Raw genomic sequence first — 15,791 nt, forward strand, 5'->3', positions numbered from 1 at the left:
AATGTAACAGATTGGATCGAAATGCGTCTAAACGACCTTCCTCTTACAACAACTTCAAATTCGAGATGTCGCGATCCTTTGCGTGGTTCTGGCGCGTACTGCTGCTACAGGCAGCCCTCGTGACCATCACAGTGTCCTGTATCCCACCTTTCAACGATTTCAAGTACACCGACAATGCCACCTTGCTCGAAGAAGCAGTGCTACAGCATGATGCTAACCCTGCGATGGGCTGGGCACATGTACTTGGAGGCACAAGTCCCATAAAGCCGTGGCCGAAGGATGATGCAGGTCTTGTCAAGATCAAGTACTGCTGGTCCAACTCTGAAACCAGAGAGAAACTGAGAGAAGTCATCCAAGGCGGCTGGGAGGTGTGGCACGAATTACTGGGCGCCGGTGGGCCTGATGTAGGCCATCGTCTCGGAGGGTTGTCGGAACACGTGGATGGTGAAGAGACGATCTTCTGCTGGCTCGACGAGGATCGTCAGGAATGTGAGTTGAGAGCGTGTTAGTGTGCGATCGACGCAAAGGTCGACACTGATCACTCCAGGGAATCCTAAGGTTCCGAGCGGTACTTTGGTAATTGACATCATACCTGACAAGACCTGGGGAGGCTTCGCAACGATGGGATACAACCCAGTAGACTGGGACAATCGCCCTCACAGAAACCAACTTCGAATGGGCTGGAGTAAGGCTTTCGCCAGCAATCCGGCCTTCCAACACTGGATTGCCGCTCATGAGATCGGGCATGTCTTTGGGCTGACACACGAGCACCAGCGTCCTGATCGTAAGTCACCTGTAACAGTCGCATATCCCACCACTCACTGTCGACACAGGGGATCACTACGTCCACTTCGAATGCAAATACCTGGCCAACTACAACAAGGCCGAGCAGATAGCCCGCACCTCCACCAGCATGACCATGGACAAGCTCTGCCAATCGCCCATCTACTCTCTTCTCTGGCCATGGAATCAGCTCAACTTCGTGCCACACGAGTACTCAACCCAAGGCTACTACGACATGCACCACACAGACCAAGACGGCAAGCCCGACGGCTTCGATCATCGCTACACTGTCACGCATGACCGCGACTACGATCTGAAGTCCATTATGCACTATCCAAGCGTCATAAACGTGGCAAGTGGTGGTCTTTTGTGCTTGCCGCAGATGCCGCTTGTCGCATGGAAGGAGGGCGGAGAGGAGTATGAGCCGCCGAAGGAGGCTACGATCGAGAATGCGGTGATGATTGGTTTCAATCTAGTGCCGACGGAGAGCGATTTGAAGGCAGTGAAGATGTTATACCCATGGGAGGGGTGAAGGCCATCTAGGCGGCATTCCGCGTCCGGCGTTCGAAACGAAGTATGCGAGAAATGGCGAAAATGAAATCAACGATCGAGGTCGAGTAAATTGGGGAGGACATTGTCCGTAATCTGGATACTCTACGTGTGTCTCGACAATAACGCGCTAGAACCACGCTAAGTGACGCGCTAAGCGAGCGACTGGACCCTTCTTCCTTGCTCTTCGCTATCCATCGCTCTTCCATCAATGTGAACTTATCGCCATAATCGTCCAGGTTTTCATTTGGTTGATGTAGTCCACAATGCATCTAAGGTGTGGTCGAATGAACATGCCTAGAAACGTAGCCGACTGAGCACCCCGCATTGTTCGCCATGGGGATCTGTATCACCTCACTTACCAATCATCTAGCACACGGGCGTAACACATCCGAGATTCGAGAATCTCGGATGTGGGTTCAGCAGCCGGGTTCGTCCCAACATCTGCCGATGTATGGCTGCTGAACAAAGGCAACGCCCCAAATCAACTTCTCTGAGTTGCTGTGGATACATGCCGCTTTTGTGGCATACTTCTATCAGTGGCTTCAGATGGGTGAGTCATTCTGGCATCTTTCTCTGCTATACCACCCTCGTTGTTCCCGCTTCTCGGAGCGGTTGAGCTTCGATGGGTGGTTGGCTTTCAATGAGATTGGCGTTTCGTTTCAGCTCATACATTTCCCAGTTGAACTTGCTCGAGGATTACTGTCTAAGGTTTTATAGTGACAACTTTCGATTCATTCTCGCGTTGTTCGCGATTTAAATCGTTGCTGATAGATGCCATGTTGTAAAAGTCATGTGGACCTTGGCTTACGGAGGTGGCGAACAAGCTCCAGGCAACCGCAGCATCAACTATATATGAAAACCTCGACTACGATCTCGAACGATACCAAAGCACGAGAAAAACAAGAATCGAAATGACCACCATCGAAGCCACACCAGCAAAGACTGTTCGAGCGACAAAGACGTGCTTCTCGCGCAAGGATTTCGTTGATGAGTGGACCTTTCCGACAGACCCGTTGCATGACTTTGGACTTCACGGAATACCTGCATCCTACGCTCGAGATCCGAGGCACTGGGGGGATGAGACGCATTGCATAGACTTTAGCAATGTGATAAAAGATGGACAATCGGAGCACTCGTACGACAGCTACTATGCTGCTATCAGCCACGATCACAAACTACTTGCAATCACGTCGAAACATGAGCGTATTATCGTCTACGATCTCGATTCGCGCGAATTGCGCCAGGTGCTGGATGGTGCAGGCCACTTGATCTTCGCTCCTTTGATACCATTGGCCGATAGGAAGGATACTGACAAGTCGACACCTGCGTACACTATCTGCTGCAGCACCTCAGATGAGAGCAGCAGGTCCGGAATCAAAAATCAGCTGGTCTTCTGGGAGCTTGACGGGCAGGGGCGACTGCTAAACCAAGAAGAGCCAATAGATGCTTCCGCACTCGCTCAACAAGCGATCGATGCGATCCTCCCGGATCTTATGAAGAAGCACGAGTGGTCCAAGGACTTTGTCAAGGCATCATCTTTGCATGCAGATTTCATGACCACCCTTGGCAATGTCGCTACAGTCCACCGCCGCCGACACAACATGATACTCGACGATGCCAAATTGGGCGGGTTCGGCTCTACATCCTTCAATAGCGATGGGAGGCTCTTCCTGTATCACACAAAGAATCAGACGACTCAATCAGGCATGAGAGACCCTAATCTTCTCCCACAGGTCGTCGTGATGGACGTTACGAGCAGCCAGGAGCTGCACCGCCTTTCGGGCCATACAGATGCTATAATGTGGTCCGCAACTAGTCCAAACAACAATCACATCGCTTCGGTGGCCTGGGACGGTGACCTGCGTATGTACTCTGCAAAGACCGGCGAACTTGAGTGGAGCACAACCGGTGGTGGACAGAGCTGGACGGGGGCATTCTCCGCCGACTCCAAGCACATTGTCTGGAGTACGGGAAACGGACAAACCGTCGTTGTCCATGAAGTGAAGAACGGAAAGCGAGTATCCTCTTGTCCTAAGACCTTCCGCACCTGGTGCCGTAGTCTTGCATGGCATCCGGACGGTCAACAGATCGCGCTTTGCGCCGGAAAGGACGCATACGTTTGGCGACCCTTTGAAGCGGACCAGAGCGAAATCACCCAGCATTATCAGATTGAAGACGAAAGCAATTGGGGGATGATGGCAAGTGTCGAATCCGTTGATTGGCTAGCCAACGGGCGCCTCCTACACCTGCACTTCTCTGATGGCACAAACCTCGTATATGATACTGAGACCAATACAAAAGAATTGTTCATGCACCCGAAAGGCCTGGACAGCGTGTGGGTATCCGATGGTTTCTATGGCCACATCGATGTAACTGGCATTCAGGGTGGCCATGTCAGCGTCGACGGCGATGGTAAGATACGATATTGGTCAACGGAAGTCATAGATCGAGGGTTCTAGCGGAAAAGCGCGCTGGAAAAGAAAGCAGAGCATGAGGGCTCGATTCAAAGAAGAAGCTATCTCCTCCGTCCGGAGAATACACAATGATTACCAAGCTCCCAGACAAAGGTAAGCCTGGATGACAGACAGCTACTATCAGTGCTAGCACCGGCCACATAGTTGCATCATTTGCTTGTAACTTCAGATAAAAGACATGTCCATTAAGTCATGGAAGCGACCAAATCGCCGCTATCTCTCTTCCAATGCGATCTTTTCAGTCATTGCGGTAGTTGTCGCACATAGAACACGCGATAACGATACCACGCGGGGAACATTCATATCCATGAAAGGCATGGTCTTGCACAATTTTCATTTTCTACGTCTTCTGAATGACATTGCTTCAATCTGACTTTTATCCCCGCGGACAGACAATGTCGGCTGCCTGGTTCTCACAATCTCTCCCGCCGTGTTGCCAACATTGACTATCGTAGTAATTGATGGTCCTGAACGTGTTGTCAAAACAGCCAGAGTACACGGCTTCATCTGTGCAGCGGTAAGCACAACGCTCACAGTAACTCTTGTACCCTCCAGCTTCAGCTTCGCAAGCTGCCAAAGCCGCAGGCGACATTGGAGTCGGAGTCGGAGTCGGAGTAGTGCTCGTAGGAGTTGGGTCAGGGATGCCCCAGTTCTTCTCGACGCAGTAGGAGTTTCCTACGACGAGCTCGCAGCTGTCGGCTACGCTTGGGTTCTGTATATACTTCAGTCTCACACTGAATCTGATGCGGATCTCAAGCGTACGTAAGTGGAGAACTGCGCTTCGGTGATGAACCAGTCTGCACTGATACTTGCGCAAGTGTCGGTCTCTGTGACAATATGCCACAGCGAGCATTCCGGAATGGTATCGGGAGCTGCGGTGGTGGGAGGCTCGTCGAGATACGCTGCGCCAAAGTATGGCAACAAGGCCAGACCAAAAACCACAGGGATTATCATGATTGCAGATGTTTTAAGTCGTAATGATGAATGTGCGCACAGCTTAGATCAGTATAACTAGGTAAAAGCCACAGAAAGGCAATTAGAGGTGCTTTATAGAAAACCTTGTCTTGACCGGAAAGTCTAGGCAGGGCCTAATTGTTCAGGGGGCAAAGTAAGAGCTTACCATACGAAGTATAGAGGTTGGATGCCTAAAGAGAAGGGTAGACGAGCAGGGCGGGATAATATATCAATCTTGTTTCCACCATGATCTGCCTCAAATCCCGAATATTCTCTGCCTGAGGTCCTTTACACTTTCAGTATATGATTGCAGAATTACGCGAGCAGGCTTACGTTTGCAAGCCGCACGCCAAGATGGTCGGCCTCTGTTCACCCCCACGAGCACGCTCCGCGCCTGGCTAAATGCGTCACGGACCGTTTAACCGCCCTGGAATTACCCTTTTGGGCACAACCCCACACCTCCACACCGATCTTTCGGTTCTTTATCCATGTACTGCTCCATGCGCGGCTTTCTCTTTACCGAACCGTATAACGACCCGGGCCCGTTACCGTGGCTTGATGAAAGCTTCTCACCAGCTGCTCTGAAGCAACTATCACCTAAAATTGGCAAATATCTGTCCAGTACCTTCCGCTACAAAATCATACGGACATTTTATCTCAGACAGCCACCATGATCCGCTCGACACAGAATGGAGATCGCTATGAACTCACAGACCCCACCGCGATGCCTAAAGCCGGCGGCTTCCTGTGGAATCAGAAGATGATGATCCAGGTAACCTGCCGTGGCTATGCAACAGCCCAGTTTATGCAGCCGGAACCTGCGAAGTATGTCCACGCTCCAAACCTCGAGGCCAAGACCTTTATGCAGCCGGAGCAGAATTACTATTCTCATCATCCGGGGCGATTTGTGTATGTCAAGGACGAAGACACGAAGAAGATCTGGTCGGCACCGTACGAGCCAGTTCGTGCGAAGCCAGACAGTTTCGTGTTCTCGGTGGGAAAGAGTGATATCTCATGGACGGCGGAGAAAGACGGGGTGAGAGTGGAGATGAATCTCCTTCTGCCGACCGAGGATGTTGCTGAGCTCTGGACTATCAAAGTGACAAATGTCTCAGATCGGAAACGAAAGATCAGCATATACCCATACTTTCCCTTTGGATACATGTCCTGGATGAACCAAGAGGCAGAGTGGATCGATAGTCTAGGTGGCATTGTGGGGAGCTGCAAGACGCCGTACCAAAAAGCGTCAGATTACCCGAAGACAAAGTTCCTAAAGGACAAGACTTACTTTCTGTGTGAACGGAAACCTGTTGCGTGGGAAGCGAGACAAGAGGCGTTCGAAGGCGAGGGTACTCTAAGTGACCCAGATGCTATGAAAACCGAGCACTTGAGTAGCAGCGATGCTCGGTACGAGACTCCCACAGCGGTAGTGCAGTATCAAGCTGTCCTCGAGCCAAATGCATCTGAAGGGTACCGATTCATACTGGGTCCCGCTTTCGATGAAGCCGAGATCTCTGACATGCGGAAGAAGCTCCTTAGCGAAGCCGGCTTTGCACAAGCAAGGAAAGAGTACGAAGCGTACATCGCAGCAGGTAGTGGATGTATCAAAATTGAGACACCTGACAAGGACCTTGACAACTTCATCAACAACTGGCTACCGCGACAGGTCTACTACCACGGGGATGTCAATCGACTTACGACCGATCCTCAAACCAGAAACTATCTGCAAGACAACATGGGCATGGCATATGTCAAGCCTGACGTCTGCCGTGACGCTATTCTTACTGCAATTGGTCAGCAGGATGAAAGTGGCGCAATGCCTGATGGCATTTTACTGATAGAGGGCGCGGAACTGAAGTACATCAACCAGGTTCCGCACACTGATCACTGCGTCTGGCTTCCCATTGCACTGGAGATCTACCTTGATGAAACAGGCGACTACGCATTTCTCGACAAGCAAGTCAAGGGTATGCACGGAGACAGCTACACGGTCTTCGAACGCTTCAGTCGCGCAATGGACTGGCTTCTTTCCTCCAAGTCGAGAGACGCTCGGGGTCTGAGCTACATCGCTCAAGGCGACTGGTGCGATCCTATGAACATGGTTGGACCGAAAGGCGTCGGTGTGTCAGGCTGGCTAACTGTCGCTACCGCCTACGCTGTGAATCTCTGGGCTGGTGTCTGTGAACAGGCTGACAAAGTCGACATCGCCCAGAAGTACCGCGAGGGTGCAAAAGCGGTCAATGAGTCAGCAAACAAACATCTATGGGACGGTGAATGGTTTTCCCGGGGCATAACCGATGACGGCGTTACGTTTGGCACCAAAGACGATAAAGAGGGCCGCATTTGGCTCAACCCGCAAGCATGGAGTATCCTCGGCGGTGCAGCGTCGCCCGACAAGATCGAGAAGATCTTACCTCAGATCGACAGCCAGCTCTCAACTCCGTACGGCGTACTTATGTTCGCGCCCCCGTTCACAGCGATGCGCGAAGATGTTGGTCGCGTGACGCAGAAATACCCTGGGCAAGGCGAGAACGGGAGTGTGTACAATCATGCCGCATCTTTCTACACCTGGGCACTGTACACCATCGATGAGGCGGACCGTGCGTACTCTGGTCTGCGTGCAATGATTGCAGGTCCCGACGACGAAGACTTGCGAGCACGAGGTCAGCTGCCGGTGTTCATACCAAACTATTACCGTGGCGGGTGGGGTATCGAGAAACTTCATCGCACGGCCGGGCGTAGTTCGCAGCTGTTCAATACTGGAACAGTAAGTTGGGCGTATCGATGCATAATTGAAGGTCTGTTTGGGCTGAGGGGTATGAGGGAGGGCTTGAAGGTTGATCCAAAGTTGCCGAAGGGGTGGGATGAAATCAAGGCGACAAGGCAATTCAGAGGAGCGACTTTCGAGGTCAAGATCAAGCGCACTGGGGTGAAGAGCGTGGAACTGGTGTTAGATGGGCAGAGCATAGAAGGTGTGGTTGTGCAGAATGTAGAGGCTGGTAAAACATATAGGCTTGATGTGCAGATTCCATAGAGCTTTTGCCCCAGGCGTACGATTGCTCGAGATAAAGCAGCGTATATGAACCATCTTATACAAAATACTCAACGCCGGCCCTGCAATATTGTCAGTATGCTTTCGACCAACATCGTCTTCATCGAGCCAAAACTTACCGTGATCCCAAAGTTGCTGTACACGATTCTCCACCCGTCCTTGGTCTTCTCCCATACATCCTGATGCGTCACATATGCTGTGAAAATAGTCCCCGTTGCATTTGGGAAATGCGTTGCCTGGAAGTATGTCTGGCTTACCGCCGTCTTGGGAGCGCATACATCAATAATGTGATTGGCAATCAAATGCTGCGTTTTCGGATACGGCGCGAGAGAGCCTGATAGAAACGTCTGAATAGCAGGAAGACTTTCGAAGATACCAGCAAGCCCAGAGTAGTTGGCGGTAGCTGTGGGAGTGAAGACCTGGTCGAGGAGGGGAAACGTTTTACTGTCCAGGACGAGAGCGTAGAAGTGTAGTGTTTGGCGGATCGTTTCGATGTCATCGGCTTGAGAGCCTTTAATTGTCTTTGGTAAGAAGTAGTTAGGGAGTGAAGCAGGAGCAGGAGCAGGTAGAATTTGAGGGCATGATGCAGGGAGTTCAGGAATGGCAGCGCTGGCAAGGCTAACAAGAAAGATGGGAAAGATAGAGGATAGCGCGGTGAACTGCATCTTGTCTGATATGTCTCCTTAGTTGGAGAGTTACGACTAAGCTGCTGTGATGGTGGACAGTGCAAGTATTTGTATCTGAAGGCATTTCTACGGCCCCCATCTCTGCAAGGTAGGAACGGCACATGATCTGGAAAGTATTGTATTTCCAGCATTAGAACGCCTTCAATGTCTTGTGAGGCTGAGAGCAGGATCACCGAGTCTCGATTAGGTATAGTAGATCCATTTGTATGCTCGGTGTGGCGCGCAATTGGAAAAGGTCGGGATTGGCGTCATGCGAGGCTATGTAAGCCTTGCCGTAGTGCTGACTGGGGCTGAGATATGTTCTTCTTAATTTCCGTTAGTTGACTTGGTAGGTACCAACGGCATCTCAGCTTGTCCCTGTATTATGCTGATGCTGAAAAAGTATTGAGAGGTCGATAGGCGCAACTATCGTCGACCGCCTTTTCCACATTTTTGCATGGGTTGTGACGTCATGGCACTCTGGTCTTTCCCCAGTTTTCAGATCCTCGAAATACTATCACTACAAACGACACCGCACTTCTGGCTTCACCTCGTGGACAATTGTAACTTTTGAGCCGCAATTGAGCAGACCTCGAAATAATAATCTTGAAATCATACGACACAGCGACCTACAATCTCCAGAGCATACCCTACCTGCCCAGGACCTTGGAAGCCCCAGTACGAACAGCGTGCCGCAGTAGCTTCACCATTATAATTATGGAAGAGACGTCGCTGCTGCTGCCATGCTCGGTGCTACCGACCAAATGAAGCATGCGCTCGCTACCTGTCGTTCCACTATTTTTCCTCGGCACAGTCGGCTATACATCGACTCTAACAACACCAACGCTACCTATGCTCGCGCGTTCGCCCTCTCAACAATTCTAGCTCACAACTGCATGCCGTATACAGCCCCGCTTCTCTGACACGACGAGTCGGACTATCATCACATGACTTGCATCATCACATCACCGGATACTTCTCCACACATGATTTCGATCGACCTGATTCTGGGGTCACCGACTTTAGCGCCTTAAGAGAAAGCTTGTTCCCTCATCACTCATACGTACTGCAAAGTCGGAGCATTCGGATCTATGGGATTCTATATTCAGAACAACCCACTTTTGCCGCGCGTTTCGGACTGACTTGTTCGCCTTCCGAGCCAAGCAAGATACTGAAGAAAGGCTTGGAGGCATGTCTAATCTGACTTTGAAGGCCATGCAACGTGTACAGTGGATAAGCAAATGGAGTATCAATTGGCTTTCGATCCTTCATGTGTAAGGTGTCAACCTGAGATGCACAAACGTTTGGCAGAGGGAGACGCATCAGTATGCAACAACTTGTAACCTCGATGAACTGGCTGCTGCAGCCTAAATTGGCGCTTTTGGTAATGTTCCTGCCTATCTGCCTACGTCAAACCTCAAGCCTGCCGTTGATCGACTAACTAACGGCTTTGGCGTCGAGAAACTCTGGGGAATACTCGGCAGTGTAGCCAATGCGAGCGGATGCTGTTACGTGGTTGCGACATTTTTCCTTTTCCAAAAAGACCCACTCCCTGGTACGAGGACGACCGGCTTGCTCCCATATTCAAGATCCGGTTGCTCACAAGTGTTGAGCTTGCGCTGCTTGATATCGTCATCATCATCGATAGGTCGGTCGGCGATATGCCACGTCTAGAGTAGACTCGACACCAAGTATAGTGAGCACACTGTGGATCGTTGGCGTGGGCCACAAGCTGTACTCGATGTCATCGCCTCGATTTTGCTGACCTCTCATTCTCTATAAGAAACGTGCATCTGCTCTTCCTTCAAGTCTCACCTTCAATTTGTCCTTACGCCTGACAGTCGTTTACCTGTCGCAAAGGAGCTTCCAATATGAAGTACGCTTTCGCTTCCGTCGCATTCGGCCTTGGTGCCAACGCCCTCGTTGCCCGTGAGGCTTCTCAGTGTGTTCAACTGAAGGCTTCCGGTGGCCAGTCCGGAGTTTTGGGCCAGCTCGATGACGGTCAAAACCGGGTCCATGGTGGTCACCCTACCGGCTGCTATTGCCTGAGCAATGGTGGCTTTACCGATTCAAATGGCCGTGGCTGTATTCTCACTCCCCCAACAACGCAGTTTCAATGCGATGTCGGTGCTAGCCCTACGACTGGTTTTGCTGTTGGATCCAGCGGGTCCATTACCTACAATGGAAGCTCCAAGTTCTACGCTTGCCCTGCTTCAGACACCGAGTACAATGTCTACACTACACCTGTATCTGGACAGGACAAGTGTGTCGAGATCTCTTTAAGCTCTGCTGGATCTTGCGGAGCAGAGTCTGGACAGTTCAGTGCACCTGCAGCTTCGCAACCTGCAAAGAGCGCTGCTACTCCTCAACCTTCTCAACCTGCTCCCAAGCCATCACAACCCGCCCAGAGTTATCCTGCGCAAAGCCAACCTGCCCAGAGTCAGCCCTCACCTAAGCCATCTCAGCCTGCACAGAGCGGTCCTGCCCCTACGCCTTCGCAGCCCACGCAAAGTTATCCTCCCCAGAGCCAGCCTGCACCTAAGCCATCGCCGTCGGCGCAGAATCCATCGCAACCTGCGCAGAGCGCTCCTGTTCCTAAGCCTTCGGCTCCAGCGCAGAGTGCACCAGCTCCGTCTCCATCCGCTCCCGCTCAGTCTGGCAACAAGTGCCCCACTGATCTAAACGGTGCCTATCAATTCCCTCACTTGATTATCCCTGTCGACTCCGAGCAGTCTTCGAAGGCCTTTGGTACCTCTTACAATGGTAAAGTCGACAGCCACACTTGCTCGATCTTCAACTTCGATATCCCCACTTCGTACTCTGGGAAGACTTGCTCAGTAGTCTTCCTTTTCCCCGAGCAGAAAGATCTCGAGACTTCTTCCTTCACAGTATCTGGCACTGGTCCGGTGAGCTTCACCAAGCTCAAGGGCCCTGCCAGCCAGCAGACAACCTGGGCCAACCAGCCTGGCAAGGATTACGATCTCGCTTCCATTGAAATCACCCCTGGAAACTCGTACTCCATTGCTTCAGGTGACTGTGCCGCTGGTCAGACTGTCAGCTACGAGATCTGCAGCGAGGGCGATTTTGCTCTCGACTACTTCCAGGATTACAACCCTAGCCCCCTTGGCTTGTATGTCCGCCAGTGCTAAGCGCACTGCACTAGGCCTTGCCATCATCGCCTTCCTTGAAGCATCATGTGCAAGTGAGTCTTGGTCGACCTGTTCGAGGTGTGGATGTTATCGGACTTCTTTGATCTCTCGAAGCCACGATGAGTGGCATGACCTTCCTTACGACATAGACATAATTTTCTACAATGAATAATGCATTCATGCAACATTGATCCTCAGATTTTGCTACTAAGTGTTCATTGTAGACTGGTGTGCAACTCACTTGACATTGTGTAAGAGAAATGATGCGATGTTCAAGTGGCTGTGACCGGGCAGGCTCGCTGTGAAGAATATCTAGGGATGTGCAATCTTTTGACTGAGATACCCAGGGGCCACATAGCCAATGTGCGCAATTCAGAACGATGCAAGACCCACAGAGTGCGGGGAAGCAGAGGACCGGCGTCGCTTAACAGAAAGGTTCTGATACAATTGTGCTTAGTATATGACTTTTATGATCGTCCGAACCTTCATCAAACAACATCCGTTATGGTCTAGGTAAGCTCAATCATCATCCCTCTCATCAACTCCATCTAACATTTAACAGTGGCTAGGATACATCGCTCTCATAGCAAGCGCCGATGTGGCCGGGGTTCGATTCCCCGTGACGGAAGCATCTTTTTTTTGCCTTTTTTGCCCGTGGTACATCTTCCGAAGAGTCGTCGGGAGGGAGCCTCTCTTTTTTTTTTTTTTTTTTGCTGTTACGTCATTGTCCTGCTGCATTGTAAGTAAGAGCCTAGAGTCTGGTGTATAGACATTACACCGGTGATACAAGAAACACTTGCAAGCATACCCCTCTGGCTTCATCTTATTTCCAGCGAAGGTCGTTTGAACTCACCATATCGAGGCTCTGCTCCGTGATCAGCCTCGCACAACTTCTCAGTGCAGTGGCAACAACCATCCCTAGTACGAATAATCTCACCGAGTCGGACCTCCCGTCGTCGACAGCAATGTCAACTCCTACCGCATCGAGCCAGAAAGCGGTTGAGTTGATCATATCATCCTGAATCAACAACCTCGCACAACTTCCAGCACAGCGGCAACCCCCATCCCTCATCTGAATAGTTTCACCGAACCGGACCCCCCGTCGTCGACAGCAATACCACTTCCTACCGCTTCGAGCAATTCAGCGCTCGCAGAATTCCACCGAGACCATGTTCCCAACGCCCATCCCTCTCAACGCCACTCGCCGCGTCCCACTCCCGACTATGGCGATGCGTAGTCCGCGCGCCTGATTGGCCCGCGTGGCCCCTGCATCCCTTACTCAGCAGCGTCTCAGCAGCCCACCTCGCCCATCCGCGCATCCTGCGCAGACGCCCTGGCGCGCGCTGCCGCCGAGCGCCGCCGCCGAGCGCCGATTATCCTGCTGCGGCACACTGCATACATGCCCCTTCTGGCAGGAAAGTGAAAGGTGTTGATCGCGGCCGGGAAATCGGCCGACTAGGAGCGCTTGTTTTGCCCGCTTCGGCCGATTGTGCCGACAAGCTTCGCGCGTCAGGCCGAGTCGGCGCGTTTAGGGTTCGGCGTCGGGTGAGCGTCGGGTGGGGAGAGATGTGGTGCATGTGGGGGAGCGATGTGGTGCATGGTGGATGTGAAAAGGGGTGAATGTGTGAGTGAGAAATCAAATTTGGGTTGTGAAGGATGTGTTGTGAGACATATGGATGCTTGAACTCCCTGGTACCCGATACTCTATGTGCATATGTAAGAACGCCGACCCATTGTAGTGTACATGTCCTATATCCAGATTAGATTCCCTTCGTCCCACAGACTGCGCTCGTGCCAAACTGCGCTCATGCCAAACTCCTCTAGAGAGCCTCGTGCTCGCCCTCCTCAACATCCACCATCGTAGCATTCGAGACGGGGCTTGTCGACATCCCAGCAACAGTAGGACGGTTCTCTGCAACCCAGGCATCGATGTCAGCGAGAGCTTTGATCGGATCGCCACGGCAGCCTTGCAGGAAGTTCTGCACTTGCGCTGGTGTGAAAGTGTGCGCGGGTACCTTCTCCGCGAATTCGGCCGCGCACTGCTCGATGTACGCCATCGAGAAGACAGCATCGTGGGCGAGTGCCGAACGGCCGATGAGACGCATAAATATGCTTTTACCGGCCGACTTGTTCATATTGCCGAAGTAAACCTTCTTGTCGATTCGACCGGGTCGTGTAAGCGCTGCATCCAGAGCGTCGGGATTGTTTGACGTCAAAATGAGGAGTCGGCCCTCTTGCGATGCATTTCCATCAATGGCGTTGAGCAGACCACTGAGAGTGATGAGACTGCGTTCCTTGCCGCTAGCCGGTACCCTGGGGGTTCGGAAGTGTGCTGGCATGAGTGATGCGGCGAGATCGACATCTGCTGCCTCCTGCTTCTGCTCGATCGTGACTTCACGTCCAATGCCGGCGGAGTCGATGTCTTCTATAACCACGACGCATTTCTGCGGCAGACCCAAGAACAGATTCTGTAATTTGCCATCAGTGATGTCGCCAGATGCCAGATTAACATGAAAGATGTCGCATCCCAGACGGCCTGCAAGAGCTGCGCTGAAGGAGGTTTTGCCGGTGCCAGGTGGACCGTAGAAAAGATAACCACGTCGATAGGGGATACCACAATCTGCGAAGAATTGTTTTCTAGAGAATCATTGTAAGCTAGTAGATGTGTCGGCCAGGGGAGATCACTTACGACTGCTCGCTGTAATAATACTCAGCATCCTGCACAAGATCCATCTTGATACTCTCATCCATGTCAATAGTGTCGAGTTTGCGCACAGGTTTGCTGACCGACTGCCACTGGCCGCCACCATACTCATAACCGCTTCCTCCTGCAAAATACACGGTCGTTGTACCGGTCATGTTGGTCTTCTTCCATCGCTGACATTGGACCACAAAGTTTCTGAGCGGTTCTAAATTCCAACCCAGCGTGGTGAGGGTGAGGGCGTTCTGAAGCCTACCGTTTGCGTCGGTAAAATTACCATTAGATCCTTGAATCCCTCCGAGCCCTATACCTCTCGATTCTCCGACACGATCGAAGAGATACGGTCGGAAACCAACCCTGCTCAGTCAGCGCGACGGTTCAACTTGTAGACGTACAGGAGGCAAAATGCAAGGTGTAGATGGGAGAGTAGTGCTGGGAAGTCTCACCAGAAGATTCGTGAGCCAATAGGAGGCGAACAGATCACCTCATTTTCTACAACGCCTGGTATCTTACGAATTCCGGCTTGTCTATGCGGACCTATCAAGATACGACGAATTTCGTCCTGCTGTCCCTCTGTGATGATCATAGCACTCCTACTCCGGCGGTTCTGGATCACATTGGAGCTCATCCAAGCCAGTATGTCCTTGGCAGTTCTGTGGACGAGGTCAGCAAGATTGTCAATAATTTAGATCTCTACTCACGGATCTTGTTCCGATATCGTGACTTGAACAGTGAACGCCCATACAGCGAAATCCTTGAGGTATCCATATATAGGTACAGCGGCGCTATAGAGCGCTATCACGGCTAAAACCTTGTCCAAATCGCTATGGGTGTCTGGCCGTAGGCGATACAGCAAACGATGTAAAATCTCAAGAAAAGGAAGGCGAGAAGATGTTTGTCTGAGAAGGTGGCGCGGAAGAACACCAGGCGTATCGACTGGTTCCGGCCATGTTTGAAGCGTGTCGTCGGCAGGTGCTGTAACAACCAGATCGGTCGAGGCTGAATTTTGCGCCGCCATATCAATTGCAGGAGTAGAAGTCGATAGAAGCGGTACCGCCACAAAAGGAGGGCGATAGAAGATTCCCTACAACGATTGGCAGGTCGCGACGTAGAAATAGGAGGGCACGTGCTATAAGCGGAAAAAAAGTTCAGAAAGTTGAAAAGGGCGATCAGAAGCGGGTGCAGATGGTGTACAGGTCAATGGTAGTGACGAAATGAAGGTAGAGAACGAATTCGAATACACAAAATATTACAGAGCCTGAGAGGCCACCCTTTCGACGTCCAACACCTGCAGGCAGAGATGTCAACGTCGCGAAAACGCGTTGCGGCTGAGATAATCTTGGTGGATCTTGAGATCGCGGAAGCTAGACCCCAACGGGCGTGTTTGGATCTAACCGTTTCGCGGAAGGTGCGAACTACGGGTGACGATCGCGTATGCATCGTTGGTACGTCATGTCAAAA

The 15,791-nt window shown here is 51.6% G+C and overlaps 7 protein-coding genes and 1 non-coding gene across 8 annotated transcripts; 5 read left to right on the plus strand and 3 right to left on the minus strand.

Moving 5' to 3' along the window:
- Positions 1-65: 65 nt before the first annotated feature.
- C7974DRAFT_449980 (uncharacterized protein) lies at positions 66-1,416 on the plus strand (the record flags this gene model as incomplete). Its single annotated transcript, XM_046145725.1, has 3 exons — positions 66-489; positions 548-784; positions 834-1,416. 3 exons carry the CDS (start codon positions 66-68, stop codon positions 1,313-1,315), a joined length of 1,143 nt encoding a protein of 380 aa, XP_046000814.1. The 3' UTR covers positions 1,316-1,416.
- A 602-nt stretch (positions 1,417-2,018) lies between these two features.
- On the plus strand, positions 2,019-3,990 carry C7974DRAFT_138934 (uncharacterized protein). The gene has a single exon (XM_046135541.1). The coding sequence runs from the start codon at positions 2,247-2,249 to the stop codon at positions 3,792-3,794; it is 1,548 nt and encodes a 515-aa protein (XP_046000815.1). The 5' UTR covers positions 2,019-2,246; the 3' UTR covers positions 3,795-3,990.
- Positions 3,991-4,084: 94 nt separating this feature from the next.
- C7974DRAFT_389209 (uncharacterized protein) lies at positions 4,085-5,044 on the minus strand. Its single transcript, XM_046141338.1, has 3 exons — positions 4,930-5,044; positions 4,572-4,820; positions 4,085-4,521 (listed from the first exon to the last, which is right to left on the minus strand). The coding sequence occupies exons 2-3, from the start codon at positions 4,761-4,763 to the stop codon at positions 4,186-4,188; spliced, it is 528 nt and encodes a 175-aa protein (XP_046000816.1). The 5' UTR covers positions 4,764-4,820; positions 4,930-5,044; the 3' UTR covers positions 4,085-4,185.
- Positions 5,045-5,276: 232 nt separating this feature from the next.
- C7974DRAFT_449984 (Six-hairpin glycosidase-like protein) lies at positions 5,277-7,831 on the plus strand. The gene has a single exon (XM_046145726.1). The coding sequence runs from the start codon at positions 5,434-5,436 to the stop codon at positions 7,795-7,797; it is 2,364 nt and encodes a 787-aa protein (XP_046000817.1). The 5' UTR covers positions 5,277-5,433; the 3' UTR covers positions 7,798-7,831.
- Positions 7,832-8,515, minus strand: C7974DRAFT_138975 (uncharacterized protein). The gene is made up of 2 exons (XM_046135543.1): positions 7,935-8,515; positions 7,832-7,877 (listed from the first exon to the last, which is right to left on the minus strand). The coding sequence occupies exons 1-2, from the start codon at positions 8,478-8,480 to the stop codon at positions 7,866-7,868; spliced, it is 558 nt and encodes a 185-aa protein (XP_046000818.1). The 5' UTR covers positions 8,481-8,515; the 3' UTR covers positions 7,832-7,865.
- A 1,562-nt stretch (positions 8,516-10,077) lies between these two features.
- Positions 10,078-11,641, plus strand: C7974DRAFT_138961 (ubiquitin 3 binding protein But2 C-terminal domain-containing protein). Its single transcript, XM_046135542.1, has one exon. It carries the CDS (start codon positions 10,352-10,354, stop codon positions 11,627-11,629), a length of 1,278 nt encoding a protein of 425 aa, XP_046000819.1. The 5' UTR covers positions 10,078-10,351; the 3' UTR covers positions 11,630-11,641.
- Positions 11,642-12,176: 535 nt separating this feature from the next.
- C7974DRAFT_t39 lies at positions 12,177-12,257 on the plus strand. The gene has a single exon. It is a non-coding gene; the product is annotated as a tRNA-Glu (tRNA).
- Positions 12,258-12,992: 735 nt separating this feature from the next.
- Positions 12,993-15,732, minus strand: C7974DRAFT_461861 (P-loop containing nucleoside triphosphate hydrolase protein). The gene is made up of 4 exons (XM_046146180.1): positions 15,032-15,732; positions 14,777-14,983; positions 14,319-14,687; positions 12,993-14,266 (listed from the first exon to the last, which is right to left on the minus strand). Exons 1-4 carry the CDS (start codon positions 15,346-15,348, stop codon positions 13,450-13,452), a joined length of 1,710 nt encoding a protein of 569 aa, XP_046000820.1. The 5' UTR covers positions 15,349-15,732; the 3' UTR covers positions 12,993-13,449.
- Positions 15,733-15,791: the final 59 nt, after the last annotated feature.

This window comes from Boeremia exigua (assembly GCF_020726555.1).
Source record: "Boeremia exigua strain MPI-SDFR-AT-0100 chromosome Unknown C7974scaffold_3, whole genome shotgun sequence".
NCBI lineage: Eukaryota > Fungi > Ascomycota > Dothideomycetes > Pleosporales > Didymellaceae > Boeremia > Boeremia exigua.